Genomic DNA, 21,785 nt, shown 5'->3' on the forward strand with positions numbered 1-21,785 from the left:
TAGATTTTTTTAGGAATTCTCATTTTTTTATTAGATTGTAATAACTTATTTTTTGATTTTAATCATTTTTAGGAACTCTCAATCTTTTATTAGGTTGTGATAAATATTAATGAAGAATAAGATAATAGATTCATTGTTTTAAAGTGATAAAAAAAAAGTTACATGTGAAGATGAAAACAAGACTAATTCAATTTTTTACATATTCTGAAACATAATACTAATGATCATATTATTCAATTAGAAGATCCTTTTCTTAAAGTTCAACGAGTTACATGAGAAATTTCCTATTAATTATTTAGAAAGGTTTTCATATTTATATTAAAAGAAATAGCTAAAAATTTTAGTTTTTATTTAATTATTGATGAATTCAAGAATCTGAAAAAACAATATTTTAGATATGTGTGATTTATTTTGTAATTACGGTTATATTAAATTATGTATTAAGTTTTATTGTATAGTAACAATAATTAAAAATATAAATTTTGAGTACATTTTTTGGCTCCCCCAATATTATCGGGCAAGATCCGCTACTGCAAGGAAGAGCAAGGAGTACGCTTAATGACACATTGGTGTTAGAACTGAATGGACCTTAGGAGTGAGTGAGTGACTTTTAGGCTTCGTAATTTGCTTTCGTTTTGCAGAGTAACACTCGTTTTATATTTGTGCCATTCTTCTTGAGAAACTCAGTATAATTATAAACTTTTAAGGTGATTAAAGTGTGAAGATGAGTTAGTTATAAAAATAAACTTTTCTATGGAAGGAAATATCAGCGTATACAATTTTAAATATAACTTTTATTACTATTATTGAAAATTTTATTATAAATTATTATTATTAGTATTAGTATTAAGATGTGTTTTGTATTTATTTTATTTCTATTTATAGTAATTTTAACTTATAACAAAATACGTATAAGAAAGAATATGCATTAAATGATTATTAAAAATTTATATATTTAATGTTGAGTTATTTTTTCTACTTCAATATATCATCAATGAAACGTAAATGTCTTATATTATTTGAAGTATAGTTAGGTTGAAATCCTTATTTTAACTATTTCATAGTCGATAAAAATTAAAATAATTATATTCTAATGGTGAGAGATAGTAAAAGAATTATAAATAATAATTATATTTGTAAAAAAATTAAAATGTATATGTTATCATTAAGAAGTAAAAAATAGTTTATGATATATTTAATGTTATAGACTAACAAAGTTAAATATATTTTTCTATCATAATAAACAAATCAAATGATGTTTGTGATAAGAGATAATGTAGCTCATCTGTCACGAAGTGTTAGAACCAATGAACTTTGTTTTTTAAAAATACAGTATTATTCTAGATAAGAATGACTTATATTATGACATAAAGCTCTACAACTATTAGAGTATAGTCTCTGACTTTCTGTTATGGGTTGTTAAAACCGTTTCTTTTCTGTTTCGTTTTCTTCAGAACTTAGTTTTATATTAACTAAGTTTCTGCTTTTGTAAGAGTGAGTTGATTAATGAAAGCTATACGTCCTTTCCATGCTCATTACCCTCTGTTATCTTCAATAAACTAACATGGTATCAGTTTGGTAATATCCTTCTTCGTTTCCGCTTTCTTTCTTTCTGCTTCTTGATCGACCATGGCTCAACCCAGCCAAAATCCTCCGGATCATCTTCTAAATCCGGCAAACCCTTTATATCTCCACCCGGGTGAAAACCCAGCCCTTGTTCTTGTTTCATCTCCCCTCATAGAAAACACCTTCCATCAATGGCAAAGAGAAATGATGGTGGCTCTCGAAACCAAGAACAAAGAATGATTTGTCAATGACAGTCTTCCATGCCCTCCTATTAGTGATCCTCTCCACGATGCCTGGTGTCGCTGCAATCGCATGGTCATGGCTTGGCTCACACGCTCTATGAGTGCTTCAGTCAAACAGTTTGTCATGTGGATGGATACTGCTCTCGATATATGGATCGATCTTAAGGAGCGCTTTTCTCATCTAGACAAATTCCGGGTGGTTGATCTTTAAGATCAAATCTTGAACTGCAAACAAGGTGATTTTAGCGTTTCTGAATATTACACACGTTTAAAAATTTTATGGAAAGAACTTGAATTGCATCGGTGTGTTCTTCTCTGCACTTGCTCCGTTTCTTGTTCGTGTGGTTTGATTTCCAAATTGAATAAAGAAATGGAGGATGATTGTGTAATTCGGTTTCTCAGAGGATTGAATGATGATTATTCCCAAGTACGTTCTCAGGTTATGATCATGGACCCCATGCCCTCTATTGTTCGGGTTTTTTCCATGATTCTCCAACATGAACGAGAATTTCTCCCCACCCCTGCCACTTCCTCATCTCAAGATCTGGTTGCGTTTTCTTTTCAATCCAATGACACTTCTAAACCTAATTCTTCCAACAAATATCCACTGCAAATTCCAAACCCCAGAATTCGAATAAACCTAGAAACGCTAAATTCTGTGAAAATGCAAGAAAACCAATCACACCATCAAAACTTGTTTTTGGCGGATTGGATTTCTTGCTGGTTGGATTGGATTTCTTGCTGGTTATAAAAAGACTGGACGTGCTACCTCTTCCGGATCTAATTCCTCTGTTAGTTTGGCAGAAGTTGACCCTGATCATGCCCCACAACAATCTCAAGTGGTTGAAGCACAGTCGCCTGATCAATTTACTTTCTCCAAGGATCAATATCATGCTCTTTTAGCTCTTCTTCAACAATCAAACCTTGGTTTCGCTTCTGTCAACACTGCCCAAACCTTTGTTACTTCTTCCTCAAGTAGCATTTCCAATTCTTCCCCCTGGATTCTGGACAGTGGTGCCACTAACCACATCTGTCCATCCAAGAATCTTTTCCATTCTTTAACACCTATTACACCAATACATATTAAATTGCCTAATAATACTACTGTTATTGCTTCCTTTTCTGACACCATTTCTATTGGCAATTTAACCCTTAAAAACGTCTTGTATGTACCAGACTTTGTTGCTTCTCTTATTTCCATTCCTAAACTTCTTTCCTATACTGACTACATTGTTGTTTTTTGTGATAAAACTTGTGCCATTATACAAAAATCAACATTTCAGATGATTGGTGCAGCTAAGCAACGTTGTGGCTTATTTTACCTTCAACATCCAAGTGCTTTAGATTCATGTGATTCACATTCTAATACTGATTGTATTGTACCCAAGTCTGCTACTGCTGTCTCTCAAAATAAGCCCATGTTATGGCATCTTAGACTAGGGCATACATCCAACAGAATCCTGAAACATTTATCGAGCATACATAATGACATTCTTTTTTATTGTACTCAACCTTATGATACCTGTCACTTTGCAAAACAAAAGAAATTACCTTTTTCTCATAGTACAAGCACAAGTGTTAGATTCTTTGAATTAATTCATGTGGACATATGGGGCCCTGTTGCCATCTCTTCTATTGATGGTTTCAAATATTTTTTGATAGTGGTAGATGATTTCACCCGTTTTACGTGGATACACCTTTTAAAATTGAAATCTGATGTAAAAACCATTTTGCCCTCATTCATTCTCCAAATAGAAAATCAATTCAATACCCAATTACAACGTCTTCATTCTAACAATGGCAAGGAATTCCTTTTACATGATTTTTTTTTTTCAAATAAAGGTATTTTCCATGAAACAACATGTGTTGAAACTCCCCAACAAAATAACATTGTTAAAAGAAAACATCAATACTTGTTAAATGTTAGTCGAGCATTGTTATTTCAAGCCCATCTACCAACCTATTTTTGGTCCTTTGTTGTCAAACATGCTACACACATCATCAATAGGCTCCCCACTCCCTTTTTAAAACTAAAATCTCCATATGAATTACTTCATGGCAATCCTCCAGATTTCACAAACTTACGTATTTTTGGTTGTTTAGCTTTTGCTTCTACTATACTTAGTGGCAGTACCAAGTTTGACAAACGTGCTATCAAAAGCATTTTTCTTGGCTTTAAACCTGGCACCAAAGGTTATATTCTTTATGATATCACACACAAATCTATCTTTATATCACGCAATGTCATTTTTTATGAATCACATTTTCCATATCACAAACCACAACATACCAGTAGCATAACTAATGAACAGTCCGATTGCTTTAGTTCCTTAGAAAATCTTTTTTCTCTGCATAACAATTCTAATTTCTCATTACAGCAATCTGCCATTGTTAATGATATTGTCAGTCTAGAATCTGCATCACATGAGTCACAAACCACTGAATGTATATCACGAGTTTCTACTCGTCCAAAGAAGCCCCTAAATTACTTAGCTGACTATCATTGTCCCACTCTTGCCTCATCTCATCTCACATATAGAACTCCTTATCCTTTACATTCTTATCTTTCCTATTCTAATTGTTCACCATCTCACACTGCTTTTTGTTTGTCCATTTCTGGTACATATGAGCCCACCTCTTTCAAGGAGGCAAATCAAGTTGATTGTTGGAAAAGAGCTATGAAAGCTGAATTGGAAGCCCTTGATCGAAACAAAACTTGGTCTCTCGTTGTTCTTCCTCTAGGAAAAAAAGTTGTGGGGTGTCGATGGGTTTACCGCACCAAATTCAGGGCCGATGGTTCCATCGAACGGTATAAAGCACGTTTGGTCGCTAAAGGTTTCACACAAACAGAGGGGGTAGATTTCTTTGAAACCTTTTCTCCTGTTGTCAAACTCACAACAGTTTGGTTCCTTCTCTCCATTGCCATTTCCTCTGGCTGGTTTTTGCATCAACTAGATGTTGATAATGCATTTCTCAATGGTGACCTTGATGAAGAAGTATATATGAAACCCCCTCCTGGCATGCTTTTGCCTTCTCCACAACTAGTCTGCAAGCTTAATAAATCTTTGTATGGTTTAAAACAGGCCAGTCGTCAGTGGAATGCCAAACTCACTTCTGCCTTAATCCAATTTGGCTTCACTCAAAGCACAGCTAATTACTCCTTATTTGTTCAGAAAACCCCCACTGCCTTTACTGTTCTTTTGATTTATGTGGATGACATAGTCATAGCTAGGAACAATATTCAAACTATTCATCACATTAAGTCTTATCTCAATGATCAGTTCCATATCAAAGATCTTGGTCATTTAAAATACTTCTTAGGGCTTGAGGTTGCTCGCTCTCATAGGGCTTAATTCTCAATCAACGAAAGTATTGTCTTGACATTCTTTCTGAATTTGGCTTAACAGGCTGTAAACCTGTTTCTTCTCCTGCCAACCCCTCTGTCAAGTTGAATAATACTGATGGAGATCTTATTTCTGATCCTACCAACTTCCGCAAGCTCATTGGCAAATTATTGTATCTCACTCACACACGACCTGACATCAGTTACGCTGTGCAGCAAGTCAGCCAATTCATGACAGCACCCAGAACCTCTCATCTTCAAGCTGCCATTCATATTCTCAAGTACCTCAAGAATGCTCCTGACCTGGGTCTTTTTTATCCTATTCACAACTCTCACAGACTCCAAGCTTTCTCTGATTCTGATTGGGCCTCCTGCAACACTACACGAAAATCTGTTACAGGATACTGCATATTCTATGGTAGCTGCTTAATATCCTAGAAGTCCAAAAAGCAATCCACAGTTTCCCGTAGTTCAACAGAAGCTGAATATAGGGCTCTTGCTACTGTTGCCTGTGAACTTCAATGGTTAAAATACATCTTTGATGCCTTATTTCTAGGCATACCTCTGCCTTTTTCCACCTACTGTGATAATCAATCCACTATACAGCTTGCAAAGAATCCATCCTTTCATGAGCAGACCAAATACATTGAAGTGGATTGCCATTTCATTCGTGCTAAAATTGTTGACGGGCTGATTGTTCTTTCTCACGTCTCTTCCAAACATCAACTTGCTGATGTTTTTACAAAATCTTTGTATCCTGCACCTTTTTCTTCCTTTATTTCCAAGTTAGGGTTGTTCAATATTCACCACCCAACTTGAGAGGGGGTATTAGAGTATAGTCTCTGACTTTCTGTTATGGGTTGTTAAAACCGTTTCTTTTCTGTTTCATTTTCTTCAGAACTTAGTTCTATATTAACTAAGTTTCTGCTTTTGTAAGAGTGAGTTGATCAATGAAAGCTATTATCCTCTATTATCTTCAATAAACTAACAACAACATATATTTATATATATATATATATATATATATTCAAATTCCCGTTCATAAATTATATGTTTTTAAGAAGTTTAAGTTATTTTTATCGTTACTAGTCGTCAGTGTAAATTTCATTTATTGACATCAACAAAAATATGAAAGTTTCAAATTTTACTTATTTAAAACCTGTGAATGACTTTTTCTTTTTGTAAGAAAATATTTTCAGGTAATAGTTTTGATGGGGTGGATTGACTTGACCCAATTTAATTTGGGTTTGATCTGATCCAACTTAGACATGGATTTTATACTTTAAAAGTAATAGTTTTGAGAATTAATAAAAAGAAACATATTATAAAATTACGAAATACAAATAGCAGGTGTCTTCTCACTTTAAAATGTCTTTTAACTATTAATTAACGAACAAATTATATATTATATTGAATACTTAATCATCTAAGAAATTATTTGTAGAATTTTTTTTTCTTCTTAACGGAGTAAATGTTATAAAATTACCAAACATGTATTACTTTTAATAATTTGTTTACTTGGTGACGTTAATTAACAGTTGAATCACAATATTTTGGCTTACTTTAGGTGACGTATGCATTTTAACATTTTTTCTTAATTTATTTCAATAAATGAAATGAAGTAAACTATTTTAAATACACTGTAACATGAAAATTGCTTGGCAGGTGAATGTGTTAAATTTTAGGGAAAGAAACATTTAAGCCAGCATAAAACAAAAATAAAAGGTAATCTGAAAAGGAAATGCATTAAGAAGATAAGAAAGGCATAAGTAGAAGATGATAATATTCTGATTTAAACAAATACACAACCAACTATTTGAGTAATACATTCATTTTTATCCCCCTTCCTTTTTGGCCATTTAATTATGGACAAATGAAGCGTTTTAGTAAATGAAGGACACAGACATAATGAAGATGTAGTAAGTAGTGGACAGAGTTTGAAGACCATACAATAGAGGATACAGAAAGAAACTAAGGGGAAGAGAGATAGACTTAGTTTCCCTTGGAAAATTATAGGGAAATCTCTCTGGCACTTCTCAACAATGCCTTTCAAGCAATCACTGTTATCAATTTGATAACAGTTCACATAAAATGTACAGTGTCCCCCCCCGGATATCTAACTAGTCAGAAGACAAACATCGGGTGTGATCACAGTTGCTGCATGTGCAAACTCAATCAATACATCTATAACAACGCAATAATAAGAGGAAAAAGAATGAAAACTTTTCTTTCTTCCTTTTTACTTTATGCTTTTCTATGCCTCACTTTTTTTTTTTTAAGTATTCTTCGGGTGTTTGAATTGGGTTTTCCTTTGGTTGTAGTGTGTTTGATATTAACACATGTTACCCCTGCGACAGTTAAGAACACCAGATCCAGAGGTAAGGGTACCAACCAAAGAAGATGATTTGGCCCCCAAACTTGAGGCTCTAGCGTAGCTTGCTGCAGCTCCTGCTCCCGAAGAAGTGAAAAAGGCTCCATTCAGCAAAAGGTCTCCTTCAGACCTCCAATTCCAACTTTTCCATACGGATGAACCAGTGTCTACTCTCTTTGTTACCTGTTCACATTGAATTTCCCATTTTTAATCAAAAACTTCATTCAACAACATTTTGCCACAGGTACCAACATTACATGTGTAAGCATTTTACCTCTTTGGCAAAAGGGTTCACGGGGGCAAGGTATCTGTTTCCTTGGCTGTTAATTGTGGGATTAGCACTGCCACCAATTGCATACATTTCCCAGTGGGTATAGTCATTGTTAACCACGTGGAAATACCCGTGTCTGCACCTGCGTTATCCATAAACAATTCCTTGTTAAATTGTTAGTATATGTGCGACGTCATGGCATGGAAATGGAAATTCTAGGAGAGCAAGGGTCCAATGTTGATTGGTCTATTTGTAAAAATAAATGGACTTTTAATTTGGACAATTTGATGAGCCTAGTATTAGAACTTGTTAAATTTAAATGGGCTTCTGAGAGCCCAACACAAAACATCAGGCAAGCGGGCCCAAGAATGCAAACACCCGACCCCACATCTCTCAAAAGGAAAAGTAAAAATATAATTTAGTTGTGATCCTTGATACTTGATAAGGTAAAAAGTTATCCAATCATTCAATTATAGATTGGCAAATATCAAAAAGTGATCTGTAAGGCAAAATTTAAAAGTAAAAGTCAAACAAAATTGACCTCTTGCCTGCTTAAAGTAAGAGTTACCTGGGCATTCTTTGGATAAGTCCCTCCCCAAAATGGTTGTAAGCAATGGTGACCTGCATCTGCTTGTCGCGGACATAAGAGTCGCTATGACCCAGGAGCATCACCTGTACAATTTTAAAGTCAATTAAAAGAAATTAACATGACGAACATTTTAAGGCAAATGCTTGGTTTATTAGGAGATTTTTTACTAGGATACAAACTCTAGAGTTCTTGTTTTTAAATATTTTAGCTCATATCTTTCAACACTGGTTAGCAAGATCTGTGTTTGAACTAAAAGGAAACATGAAAAAGACAAGCATTAAGATTGATTAAAATTTATTAAAAATGAAAAAAAAAAAAAGAAAAAAGAGAGAGAATGTGGTGTTATTAGTGTTTGTCTTAACTAGGGGTATACCTCGTTGTGGTGGGTGAAGTAGTTGTTGGAGATGGTAATGGCAGTGGAGCCCATAATGGCGTCGATGAGTCCGTCAGAGCAACTGGAGAGGGAGTTATGGTCGATCCATATGTGGCTTGAACCAAAGATGGAGATGCCATCCCCGTCAGCGAGCGTTCTCCACCCGTAGTGGGAGGGGGAGCTGCGAACCATGGCGTTGCCAGTTTGCTTGCAGTCGTGAATGTGGAGGCCGTGGATGATGACGTTGGTGATGAACTGGACGGTGATGCACGCGCCGTAGGCGATGTGGACGTTGGCGCCGCGCCCGTCGATGGTCTTGAAGCTGTTCATTATCAGCTCCTGCTTCAGCGTGATGACCATGTCCCTCTTGAACACGATCCACAGGGGACGGTCCTGGATCACGGCGTGTCGGAGCGTTCCCGGTTTCGGGTTCACTGGGTCGTCGTCGTTCGGGTCCGTCACCACGTAGTAGCGGCCGTCGCGCCCGCCGATTGCGTTGCGGCCGAAGCCGATGCCGCAGTTGGCGAGCTGCTTTCGCCGGAGGTACCACCGCTTGTCGCACCGCCAGCAGTCATCGATTGGGTTCCCCGTCCCACATGAGAAGAAATTCAGATTTCTTCGAGCCGTCGAATTGCGGATGCTCCTGTTTTTGAGTCATACATAAATTAATTAAAAAAACACGTACGTTATCATTAGTTCCGTTTTTTTTTGTCAGTTCTAGCTGGGAGTTTGCACTATTCGTTTCAGAAAGAAAAAAAGAATTATCTTTCTTCGTAGATTCGAAATTATTAGAGAAGCCTTGATCAGTTCTTGTTTGTTCTGTTAGCTACTATGAAAATAATTAATGTTACTTAAGTATGTATTATGCAAAAAGATAAATAATAATTTGTTCTAAACTTAGAATATAAAGGTTGATGAAAGGAGATGGATAAAGAAGAAATAAGAAGAGAAAGAAACTGACAAAATGACATGATAAAAATTAAAAAAAAATAAAGAAAAGAAAATAGAAGTATGATGAAATAGAAAAAGGTTATGAATATGACAGCCTGTTCTTTTGTTATTCACATCAGAGAATTTGATACCGATGAATATGGATATTTTGAATTATGTACATCATATGCTCTTAAATTACACAACACTTGTATAAGATTTGTAGCATGTTACGATAAGAAGAATTTGGAGGAAAAAACTAAAATATTAGTTAGAGTTGATAAATAATTTTAGTGTGACCACGTGATGAGATGAAAGAATGAATTGAAAATTAAAATGAGTTAATGATGAAGAGTTTAGTATGCAAGTGGGAGCGAATTTAACATTGATGTTTATGCATAGGTGGGAGGAGTGGTGGGTCGGTCATGTGGGTCTACATGGATAGAATGATACGGAGCATACGGAAAATCGGGGGTTGGAATCGAGCATAAATGATCTGGTAGAAATAAATGCGAAGGTGGGGGGAGATCTAGTTTCTGCTTGGTACTTTAGGGTGTCGGTGGCGAAAAGCGTTATTATTAAGTTCCTGAATGATAGTCATTTAATAAGCTCATGGAGGTCTCATTGAATAGCATAATGTGTCAGACAGACAGCAGGTGCAGGATCGGCCAAAATACAACTATGACTAGAAAGTATTACGATGGAACTAGATCTGATCTGATTTTTGGAGCTATTTCTTGCAGACAGGCTGGAGTGAGGAACATCATTCATGTGCATTACCCCACCCTGTTGGAAGATGTGTGGGAATGGGAGCTACAGAAGTTCCCAACACTCTGAATTCAACTTTGTATATTTTGTTCTACTACCAGAGATGTAAAGAGGGCAAATGCAATCAATGATGCACAAAACACTCCTTTATCTACTTATATGTAGGACCAAATCATCATGTGGAAGGGATGATGCAATTTGTTTATTCACATCGATTGAAGAATGCAGAGTGACTCTAATCATTTTTATTTTCATTTTCATCATGTTTAAAACTATATATCCATGCAGTATGTATGAATTTAATTGAAGCGAATAAATGTGAGTAAAAATAACATCCTAACCAGCATTATGTATTAGATATTAAGAAAGGAATTTATGCTATAGTAGTTATACATTTAAAATAGTTTTGTTTACCGAATCAAGAAGAAAATAACTCTCACCTACTGTCTACCGGTGAATGTGATTAGGGAAGCAATTAAGGGGACCATAAGCCTAAAAATGTGAAGAGGAAGTGAAATGACAGGTATACCCAAGACTCAAGGACTTATTGAAGTCATTAGTCACGAAACTTGGACTTCAGGTACAAAAAGGTGTTTGTACTTGGAAAAGAAATTTTAGGATAAGGAAAATAAAAAAGACAAAAAAATTATCATGAATGAAATGGTCGGATCTCGAGACACTGGCATGTGGTTAAGCTGGCAAATAGAATATAAACGCTTCAATTTTTAAGAGATCTCATCTGCATAGAACATGGTGGTTTGATTCCTTAGAACCGTGTAAGGGAACTTCACAACGTGGAGACGTAACTAAGGCATGGACTACATTTATTAATGGCGTAAAAAAGGAAGAATTTTGAAAACTAATGGCAATGTGACCAAAGGGAATAACAACCCTGCTAAATACGTCAGAGTGTGATAGGCATCAAAGAATAAGGTCACAAATCGTGGAATCAAATACCATTATTTTTCTCGTTCTTTTTACACATGATTCTAAACTATTGTGTGATAAAACTATACACTTAAACTTTTCCTACAGATGACTATTTCGAGCATTAAAGATTTATCTTCTGATACAGTTCACGTAACATTAGTACTCTAATATAATCTTTCAAAAAAAAAAGTAGGGCCTTCCCAATCAATTATTAGTTTAGAACTTTTCAGGAGATTTTGTTTTGCAGAAGTGATATTTGTTCCCACAAGGAAATTTGCTCTAAAATCCCTTTGCATTTGTTGTGATGTAGATATTTATCGGTTCTATCTTAATCCTGTACCAAAAAGGCGTAGATTTTGGGGTAAGCTCAATAACGGAAAGTCGTTGGGATACCCTCTTAATTATCAAAAGAAGAACACGTATATATAGTTTGTAGCTTTCATATAAAACATAGCTAAATTAACCACTTTGACAGAGTTTTCTTAAAGGCAAAATTCGCCAAAAGAGAATGAAAAGGGTATTGTCCAAAATTATTATTCCAGCAGTAGGATTCACGAGAAGTAATCAAGTGTATGTATTTTCCTTCTTTGGTCCTGCATCTCAATAATTATTACTACATTAATAATACTAAAGCCAAGTGGGTTTGCTATGTTGATTCTCTGTTAACCTTATATTCTGTTATAAATGATCATGTGAGCCCTCTTCTCCAAGCAAATAAAAAATTTATAAACAGTTAAAGTAATCTACGAAGCACATGACCTATAATGAGATGAACATAAAGCAACCAATAGAAAACAAAGCAAAATTTTATATAATAAAAATGACTTAACGCACAGAAACAGAGGGAAAAGAGAAAGAGAAATAGATAGAAATATTACTCATCAACCATAGAAGCAATCTCCTCTGGATTATCAATTGCGTGTTTATTCAAAGCATCCTCCAACCTGAAAACAAACTAAAAAAATCACCAACACTCCACAAATAGCAGAACACCAAAACGACACCGTTTAAACGATAACCAAGTAAACTCCTTAACAGAATTAATCAACGGCTCAGATTGGTTCTCTACCGAGCTGAAAACACAGCTCGCCCAAATCCATCGGCTCTCATGTTCCCGATTCCACGTGGACGGCCAGATTGTTAGAACCACACCGTGAGTAAATCGTAGAAGCAGTAAACAAAACACTAACCTTTCTGCTGCCGCCGACGAATTCTTCAAGCTCTGAACACGCAACTTCTTTTCCTCAACCACATCCCTGTTCAATCCGCGAGGAAAAGCATTTCTGAAATCAGACTCTAGAAAACAAATAATCTAAAACAAAAAAGTAAAATTCATAGAAGTTGAAGCAGGGAAGAAGGCAGAAGCTTGAAGCATTTGTTTGGCCGAGATACCTTGATTCTGTGGCTTTGTGTTTGGTGATCTCATTTTCATTGGCTGCGGTGGAGGCAGCAGAAAACAACACCGCAAGCAGAACGGTGAGAGTGAAGAAGAGTCTGAGAGACAATGGCTCCATTGCTCTGCTGCGTGGGTTTGGAAGTTTCTCCCAACACAAAGTACTGTACCTTGTTGTTGTTGTTGCTGGTGTTGGTTGTTAACGTTGTGAGAGGGAGGAAGAGAGAAAAAGGGTGGAGCCAGAGAAGGAAGTGAGGGAGAGGGGTTTAAATAGCAATGCACGTACATGGGAAGAGAAAGAGAAGGTAGAGGGAGCGACTCTAACCATGGTTAAGTTAATCAGGGGAAGGAGTAACTAGGGGTAACCAACTTACCACCGCTCTAACTGCCATTAACTACTTTGTTTCTCTCTCTCTTTCTTCCTTACCCACGTGGCATGCTCTCCTCTCTTTCTCTTTACGCAATCAATACACTAGACTGCACCAATGCACAAAACCAGACTAGGTATATTTTTCGTCTTTGTTTTCTAATTTATGAATGACTTTGATTTCATGTTTTTTAACTTTTCATATTACAAAAATTAAGGCTTTGCATTTTTAAATAATAGATAACATGATATTGATTTTTCAGTAATTCATTCTTGGTAATTATGCTCTATTTATTTTATGCATTTATATATAACTGAAAAAAAATTATGTATTACTTGTGAAGAATATTTTTCATTTATATGTTTTTTTAAAAAAAAAAACTATAAGAAAGGCAAAAATATAACCTCTTCAAATTAAAAAAACACTACTAAAAATGTGTTATTAATATTTTGATAAAAAAAAAACATGTATTTTTTTTTTATTTTTATGACTCATGTATGTTCTCGTGATGTTTATGAACCATTAATTAAATATATGTTAAATTTTATTATAAATCATAAATTAAAGCACTTGTAATTCTAAAATAAGAAAATTACATGAAACCATTGATCTTCCATTAGTATAAGAAAATATAATGCAAGCGAGATTAAACATGGAAACACAGTACTTGTTATGATATAAAAATATAATTAAAAAGTAGACATTTTAACAATTTAAAAAAAATATTTTTAAAATTAAAAAAAAATATTTACTTTTATAGTATTATAATAAATAGTTTTTTTACAATTAATAAAATTAATATAATATATATTGCTCTCCGACAACTGATAACAAACCATTTCTTTGTTGCATTTTTATCATTATTAGATCAAATTTAGAATAAATTTTAGGATTTGAAAATGTATGAAAGCTAAATATGAATTTTAGAGCTACATGGATTAAAATTGAACAAATACGTGTTACTTGTTAAAGTATGAGATTAAAATAAATCCTAACATGTATAAAGAGAAGAGAGAAGCATGAATGAGTTTTTTAAAGGTAAAAATTCCTTTTGTCAAAATGGGAAAGGATGATAAAAGAAGGAAAAGAAAACTGCGTGTGAAAATTATTTTCTGGCAAGAGTTAATATTTTTATTTATAAAATAGAAAACAGATATTAAAATAATTACAGTTATTCATACATTATTTAAACAAGATATTAGATTTTTTTTTAATAAAAGAAAGCCAATTTTAAATAGATGTTTTTTTTTGTTAATATTAGCGTCTAGTTTCATTTGGAGAGTACTTGAGTTGGTTCAACAAATGAAAAACGTTAAAAATATAAAAATAAAAGAAAAATCAATTAAAGTTCGGTTTATGAATGATGTTTGATTCAAGAATTTCTTTCTTATAACAGAATTGGCTAGTCAAATTCTTTCATAGGAGTGTCTCATTTTGGGTCTTACTTGAATGAAATGGTAATGGTTGAAATATATTTTGGTATTGTATTCATAAAAATATATGAAATATTTAAAGTGTTGTTTATTATAAATAAAATTGAAATTCATAATTAAAATTAAGAGGAAGTTTTGGCATGTGAGTGGCTAAAGAGAAGAACGGGCGTCCTGAAAGTTTAGGTAAGTGTACGAATTGTCTCATTATTAAGCAACGTGCCATGTTCCTTTTTCTATTTCAGAAAAACAATGAAGTCAAATATAACACCCTGTCCACTGACACGTGTCCTTTTCTGGATACATTTTCTTTCTCAAATCTCAAACTCCAATGCGTTTTCGGACTTGGATCTCCGTTTTTTCCGGTTCATGTCCAAAATCTAAATTAACGAGAGTTTGCATTTGCATAGTTGGATTGATTTAGTTTAGGGTTAAGCCACTATGATTGGGTTACTGATGGTATTTTTAAATATCTTGAATTATGCTATGCATTTAAATATTATTTTTTCATCATTGTGGAAAAAGGTATCTTTCAGAATTTGTTATTATGGTTTCTTGTAGAGTCATTTATATCATCACAGTTTCAATTAATGATTTGGGTCTTCTTTCATTTATATTAAAGAGACATTTTTTTGGTTATCAAATGTATTACTTCCCCATTTAATCAACTTTTGTAAAGCATCAGGAAGATTTGACCCTAAGCACAATTTGTTTAAAAGAACCTATAAGAGATAAGCACATAATTTTTAGGTTGTGTTTTTCTTTTATCTTTAAATTTATTAGTCAACTTTAAACCTAATTCAATATCTTAAAATTGATTTATAAAGTCAAATATATACTCATTTAAACATTGGAAATTGACCTTAACTTTAATTAATATAAAATATTAATGGTAGTTCGATAACAATTCGATAGTAAGTGAAATATTAGATTCAATACATAAAAAATATTGTTAGGATGAATTCTAACTCATAATTTTAATACTATGTTAAAATGTGATTTTTAAACCTAATTCAACTTCACAAAACTAACTTTTAAGATAAGATATATATTTATTTATATATTGTAAATTCTTCTTATTTTTAATTGATCTTGAACTTTAAACACCAATTTAAAATAAATAAAAATGTAAAAAATATGGGAATAGCAAAAATCATGCAAAGTACGTTACAATGCTCTTAATTTTCTTCTATGAACTTGTAGCCAGAGGTAGCTATGTAAAAGAAGCAGAGACGCATGTTTTTCTTTGGAGCTTGAAACTGAACTTTATTGCGAGAGAAGGCATGCTCTATAGGCCGACACGAGGCACTCCTTTTTGTCCATGAATGATCAGAGACAATTAGCTATAGATGCATGAACAAAACACATGCAAGTGTAAATACCACACACTTTAGGTAAATTCTAAATACACAAAATTATGTTGTAAATTTTATAACTAGTGAAAATACTGATAAATACGGTCAACAACAAAAGAGTAATCCAAAACTTATACAAAAAATAAATAAATATATATATATATATATATATATATATATATATGAAGATGTGATTGTTTATTCAGTGATGCATCTAAGCAGAAAGCATAATGTTAAAAGAGTACAAACGCTTTTACAAAGTTTCTAGGTCCTAAAGCTTACATCATAACAACTTGGTAAAAGCTTGCAACAAGTATATTATTGACTTTGAAATTTGATTCAACCTGATTAAAAGTGTTAAATTTTATTATTATTATTATTATTAATCATAATGTAATTATTATTCAATTCATTTTATTATTTTATTGAACACGTATTTTTAATTTTTAATTTATTATTAAATGGACCAGTAATATGCTAACTTGGTGGTAACACAACAAGGTTAGATTAGACATTAAAATTTTATTCATAAACATGAATCTATCTAATTTGTTTTTGGTTTTCAACCTTTTAGGTCATCTATTTTTGACAACTTTAATCCCAATGTTGTGTTGATTGTGCACTGTACTTATGATTACGGATAGGCAAACATTTGTGATGTTAATGTCACCGGTTCGTCGAGGAAGAGAGAGAAAAATCCTAAAATATCAAAGAGGTCTATTGGATCAACGAGACCAGATCTAGAAAGAGTAGGACGAGATTCTGACGTAGGTGATCGCTACTAGAGACGGTGGACGATGCGTTGCCACGTACGACGACAAAACAGGAGGAGGTGCGACTTTGAATGGCTCGTGAGGGAGCGTTGCTGCTTTGATAGAGACGATTCTGATGGTATTGAGGTCGCCTGGCCAGGGCGACCAAAACCGTGTAGTTCGAAAATGACACTTTGGCGTCAGCGACAACGGCAGTGGCAGCGATTGCAACAACAGGGGCGACGAAAAAAAAAATTCCAAAACAAATTTAAGCTCTAGATACATGTTGAGAATAAAGAAAATAGGATTTGAGATTAATCTCCCTTGTGTATAAACCACACATAGAGTAGTCTATTTATAATAGACAGAGGTACAATTAAAAAGAGTAACTGGAAATAAATAGAGTAAATAAAATATATTGTTTGATAGTGTGATTAACAATATCTTAATAATATCAAACAATATCTAACATTAACCTTGGAAGAGGGAATTTAGAAGAATAATTCATTTATTTGAAAAAATTAAAATATTTTATGTTAGAATAACTTGTTTGTATAAAGTAATTAGAAAGAAATTTAAATTTAAATTTTTTAAGGTATTTCAAATGAATAAAATAGAAGAATTTCAAATACCATAAAAATATAAGAAATTTTAAAATTTCACTCCTTTTCATTTCATTTCACTCCACTCACGAAGGTCGAGGCAAGACAACTCAAGCGAAGCTCGATCAAGTTGGCTCGACATGAAGGTTTAGTCGAGTTTGACTGGACTAAAAATCGAGTTGCTTTAGTCTAAGCAAAAGGTCTAGATAGGTCGGAACAAGTCAGAGGTCAAGACGAATTGATTCGTGTCAAACATTGAGACAAGTCAGTTAGACCGAAGGTCAAGACAAGTTGGAAAGGCGAAAAATCAAGCCAATTTAATGCAAGTTGAAGTCGAGTTCATTTGGCATAGGTCAAACGTTAACCGATTTGGCACAAGTAAAATGTTGAGCCGATTTTATTCAAGTCGAAAGTCAAGGTAATTCAACCCAGGACAAAGGACGAGCAGAGTCAATCGTGGTCAAAGGTTGAGATGAGTCAGTCAGGCTAAAGATCAACATGGCAAGGCTTGTGCCATAGGTCGAGCAAAAGGTCAAGATGATCGACATGGGTAGAAGGATGAGGTAAGTCAGCGCATGCTAAAAGTCAATATGAGTTGATCGAGCTGAAGGTCAAGAAAGGTCAATCAAAACCTAACATCAAGGGGAATTAGTTGGGCATATGGTCAAAATGAGTTAACCCTGGTCGAAGGTCAAGATGAGTCGACCCAAGTTGAAGGACAAATTGACTTGAGTCGAAGTTCGAGTCGAGTGAGTTGAATATCGAGTTGAGTCATCTTGGGCCAAAGGTTGAGCCCATTTTGTCCAGGCTAAAGGTTGGGTTGATTCTGTCTAAACCAAAGGTCGAGTTGAGTCGAGTCGACATGGGCCAAAGATCGATACAAGTTAGCTCGAGTTGAAAGTTGAGGCTGAAGATCAAGATGAGTCGGCCTGAGCCAAAGGTTGAGATTAGACTACCCAAGTTGAAGGACAAGACAAGTTCATTGAGCTGAAGGTTGGGTTAGTTGGTTAAGTCCTAAGCTAAAGGTCAAGACGAGTCAGTTTGGACCAAAAGTCAAGACGAGTCTACCTGAGTCAAAGGTTGAGAGTAGTCGACCCAGACTGAAGGGTGAGACGAGTCGACCTAGTCAGAAGGTTGAGAGGAGTTTATCCAAGCCGAATGTCGGGACGATTCAATCCAAGTCGAAGATTAAGACAAGTTGTCTTTTACAAATGTTGAGCTAAATTAACGCGGAATGAATGATAGAACCAAATTATCCACATATTTTTAAAATATAATTTTGTCATAAAATAAAAATTAAATTGTTTTATCTAACAATAAAATTAAAATTTAAGATATTTCAATTAGTCTATCTAAATAAAATATTTAATAAATAAAGAAAAATTATTTTTAAGTAATTCAAATCTCATATATTTTAATTTCTTGAAATTGCTAAAAATCTCTTATCCAAGGTAAATCTTTCGATTGTTATTATAAAGTGAATACTTTATAAACCTCACACTAAAATCTCATAGTTCAAATTTAACACTTAACTCATAAAATATTTATTAGTTAAAAAGATTAAGAAAAACAAATCACAAGAAATTGTAGGTGAAACTACTTAATTTTACTCACGAAGCAAATTTTTTCGCTACAAAGAAATAAATCGAAAATAAAATTATAGAGAAATTATGAAATTAAAAATTGTTATATTTATATATAGGATATATAGTACTGTGAAAGAAAATTGATAATAAATATCCTTTTAGCCTGCCAAAACTTAAGAAATATATGGTTTACTACAAATTAAAAGTATACATTAAAGATCACATTATGAAAGAAATAAAATTAAAAAACAATATGTTTACATAAATAAAAATATATTCGAGCCATGTAACCTTATAACGGTTATCATTGATCATTTCCCCAGATAAAAAGGATTAGTAATCTCCGTAAGTAAGTTTTTCCACTCTTCATCTCTATAATTATACTACTGATGACATGTAGATAATATTCAATCGAAACACAACTTTTCAAAAGTCAATTTACGTCCATGATTTATAACAAACAATCGGAACTTTAAAGCTTTATTTTATGTAAAATAAAAAGAATTTTATCAAGTTATTGTATAATTAATCGTGTGAGAAAATATAATTTTTTTCATTGACCTCAACCGACTAAAATATTTATTTCATTTCATTTATTATCTCCAACAACCCTATATATGTGATAACTCATGCAATGCATTTGTTCCCAAAACCTTCATTCAGATATACGTAGTTGCTTCCCATTTTCTCTAGTTTAAAATACAAACAAAACACGCGTGGTTCAATTCATTCTATAACGACTAAGAATCTTCATATTTATTCATTGTTCTAGAATGATTTTTCTCAAATCTCGGGCTGTAATGGACACATAAATGGTCCAAACAAAAACAATAATTTTCAACTCGTGTATGAAGAATGGACTAAAGCCATGATTTAATTTCTATATTAAAGTCAAGGAACATAATTAAGAACATAACTAGCATATATTTTTTGAATTTCTAACACAAATTATTTGACTCCCTGCATTCACTAATTTAGCATATGTTTTCTCCTATACTTTCCTGTTAATTGTTTAAATTATTATTTTGTGAACTACAAGTAATTAATAACTTAATTCGGGATCAAGAATGAGAATTAGAAGGAGAAAAAAAGTGGAGTTGTTTGTCTTTTATGAGCACTTTTTTCTTTATGTTATACAAGTTATATGTCTATTACATAGGAGTACCACTGTTTCAAATTCTAAAGATGACCCCAATAAATGGTTACTTTGAAATAGGGAACAGGTAGTTTCGGCCTCAACACTGTTATAGATTCACAACTTCCGACATTTTAAGATAAAGTTTAATATATATATCTCCATACTTCAATTTCAGTTACATATATATTTTTTTATTTGATTCACACAATAATAATCATATATTTATTATATTTTTAAAAATTATTATATATTTTTCGATATAAATATATTATGTACCATATCCTATCACGTGTCCTATCCGATATATGTATCATATTTATACTTTATAAATTAATATTGTTGATGATTAAGAAGAATACAATTTTTTTCACATCCTTTATTCATAAATTTTCCAAAAATATGAGGAATTTGGATTCTCTTCTCTCTCTCTTTTTGTTGTTTCTCTACTGTGTCTCTATAATACATTGATTACCATTAATTTTAACATTTTAAAATATATTAAAAAAATATTTAAAATACTAATACAATGTATTTTTAATACTCAGTAGAGGACAACACCAAAAAAAACCAATAAATAATCTGAACTCAAATATTAGTCTGACTGATGTCTCTAATCGATCTACCTGTCTTAGTTAACTTGTTTGTGGATTTAATGTGACAAGTAATTCACATTACGTCCGAAAAGAAACCATCACCACCACCACATATGGAACTTGTCATTTGGAAAATAAATTAGAATTAAATGAACACAATTTATTCATTTAAGGTTGACTTTTAAATTGAACCTAAATAAAAATAAAATCTCATTGTTTAGGTTAGTATGAAGAACATTCACATGGTGGTGCTCACCGCTAATCATGGAAATGAAGAACAGGTTCATTCTCATACTTTATATGTGGTTATATATACCTTACACCATTCATGCCTGTATTTATGAACTTTAGGTATAAATCTCAATCATTTTTGTTTTCTGTCAAGCTAACATATATATACTTGGACGCACATGCCTTATCAAGAATCAACGATTGAACTTTTTAACATTACGTGTCACAATAGTGCAGTTTATTTATGCGACGTGGACTTGATGAAGATTGTGTGTAAGGTGATTTTATGGTGTAGTAGTTGAAGTGGATGGGTGGCGCATTTTGTGGTAAATGGTTAATGCATTTCCCAAAGTTGGCCACTTTTGGCTTACCAAAAGAGAGATGAACTATTATCAAGTTTGTTTTTTTTTTTATTTCAGATTTGAATTTTTAGTAAACTATATCTTGTAAGATCGACTTAGTGATTAATGATTATCTTTACTTTTAGGTTTAATTATGACTTAGTGATTAATGATTATCAAGTCCCCATTTTGAATTTTTTTATTATTATTTTTTTAATTTTTTAAAAAAATCAAAAATTGTCACGTGTCAAGCTGTCATCGTGCCACGTGGTAGTGACAGAGTGACGTGGTAGTGACAGTGACATGTGTCAGTATTATGCTAGGTGTCATTTCCTTAGTCTCAATTTGGTCCATTTATTTTAATTTGTCTCAATTTAGTCCCATTTTTTGTAAAAATTAGCAATTTTGTCCCTCTCCAAATTGAAATCAAATTTAATTTCTATATAAATGTACACAAATATTTTCATCAAAATTGATATTTCAAGTAAATATTTTTAACCAAATTAAGTTCATTTAATTAATATTTTACATTGAACTTTATTTAAAATGGTTTAAAAGTTGTTAATAGAAAAAAAATGTTAATAGAAAAAAATTCATAAATTAACTAGTTCAT

At 32.9% G+C, this 21,785-nt stretch overlaps 1 protein-coding gene and 1 pseudogene across 1 annotated transcript; one reads left to right on the plus strand and one right to left on the minus strand.

The window, feature by feature from the left end:
- The first annotated feature begins 1,629 nt into the window (after positions 1-1,629).
- Positions 1,630-5,970, plus strand: LOC146886109 (uncharacterized; annotated as a pseudogene).
- A 947-nt stretch (positions 5,971-6,917) lies between these two features.
- Positions 6,918-13,026, minus strand: LOC114186111 (putative pectate lyase 8). The gene is made up of 7 exons (XM_028074136.2): positions 12,776-13,026; positions 12,574-12,639; positions 12,262-12,327; positions 8,756-9,398; positions 8,362-8,465; positions 7,797-7,935; positions 6,918-7,705 (listed from the first exon to the last, which is right to left on the minus strand). The coding sequence occupies exons 1-7, from the start codon at positions 12,895-12,897 to the stop codon at positions 7,484-7,486; spliced, it is 1,362 nt and encodes a 453-aa protein (XP_027929937.1). The 5' UTR covers positions 12,898-13,026; the 3' UTR covers positions 6,918-7,483.
- Between the last annotated feature and the right edge of the window lie 8,759 nt (positions 13,027-21,785).

Source organism: Vigna unguiculata, chromosome 5 (genome assembly GCF_037176805.1).
Source record: "Vigna unguiculata cultivar grain cowpea cultivar isolate G323 ecotype 2 chromosome 5, ASM3717680v1, whole genome shotgun sequence".
In the NCBI taxonomy this organism is placed as follows: domain Eukaryota; kingdom Viridiplantae; phylum Streptophyta; class Magnoliopsida; order Fabales; family Fabaceae; genus Vigna; species Vigna unguiculata.

Excerpts from the sequence above, each read along its gene's own strand:
- LOC114186111 (XM_028074136.2), bottom strand. The coding sequence starts at position 12,897 with ATGGAGCCATTGTCTCTCAGACTCTTCTTCACTCTCACCGTTCTGCTT. Across the intron at positions 12,640-12,775 it reads CACAAAGCCACAGAATCAAG|GGATGTGGTTGAGGAAAAGA; the intron begins GTATCTCGGCCA and ends CGGATTGAACAG. Across the intron at positions 8,466-8,755 it reads ACTTCACCCACCACAACGAG|GTGATGCTCCTGGGTCATAG; the intron begins GTATACCCCTAG and ends AAAATTGTACAG.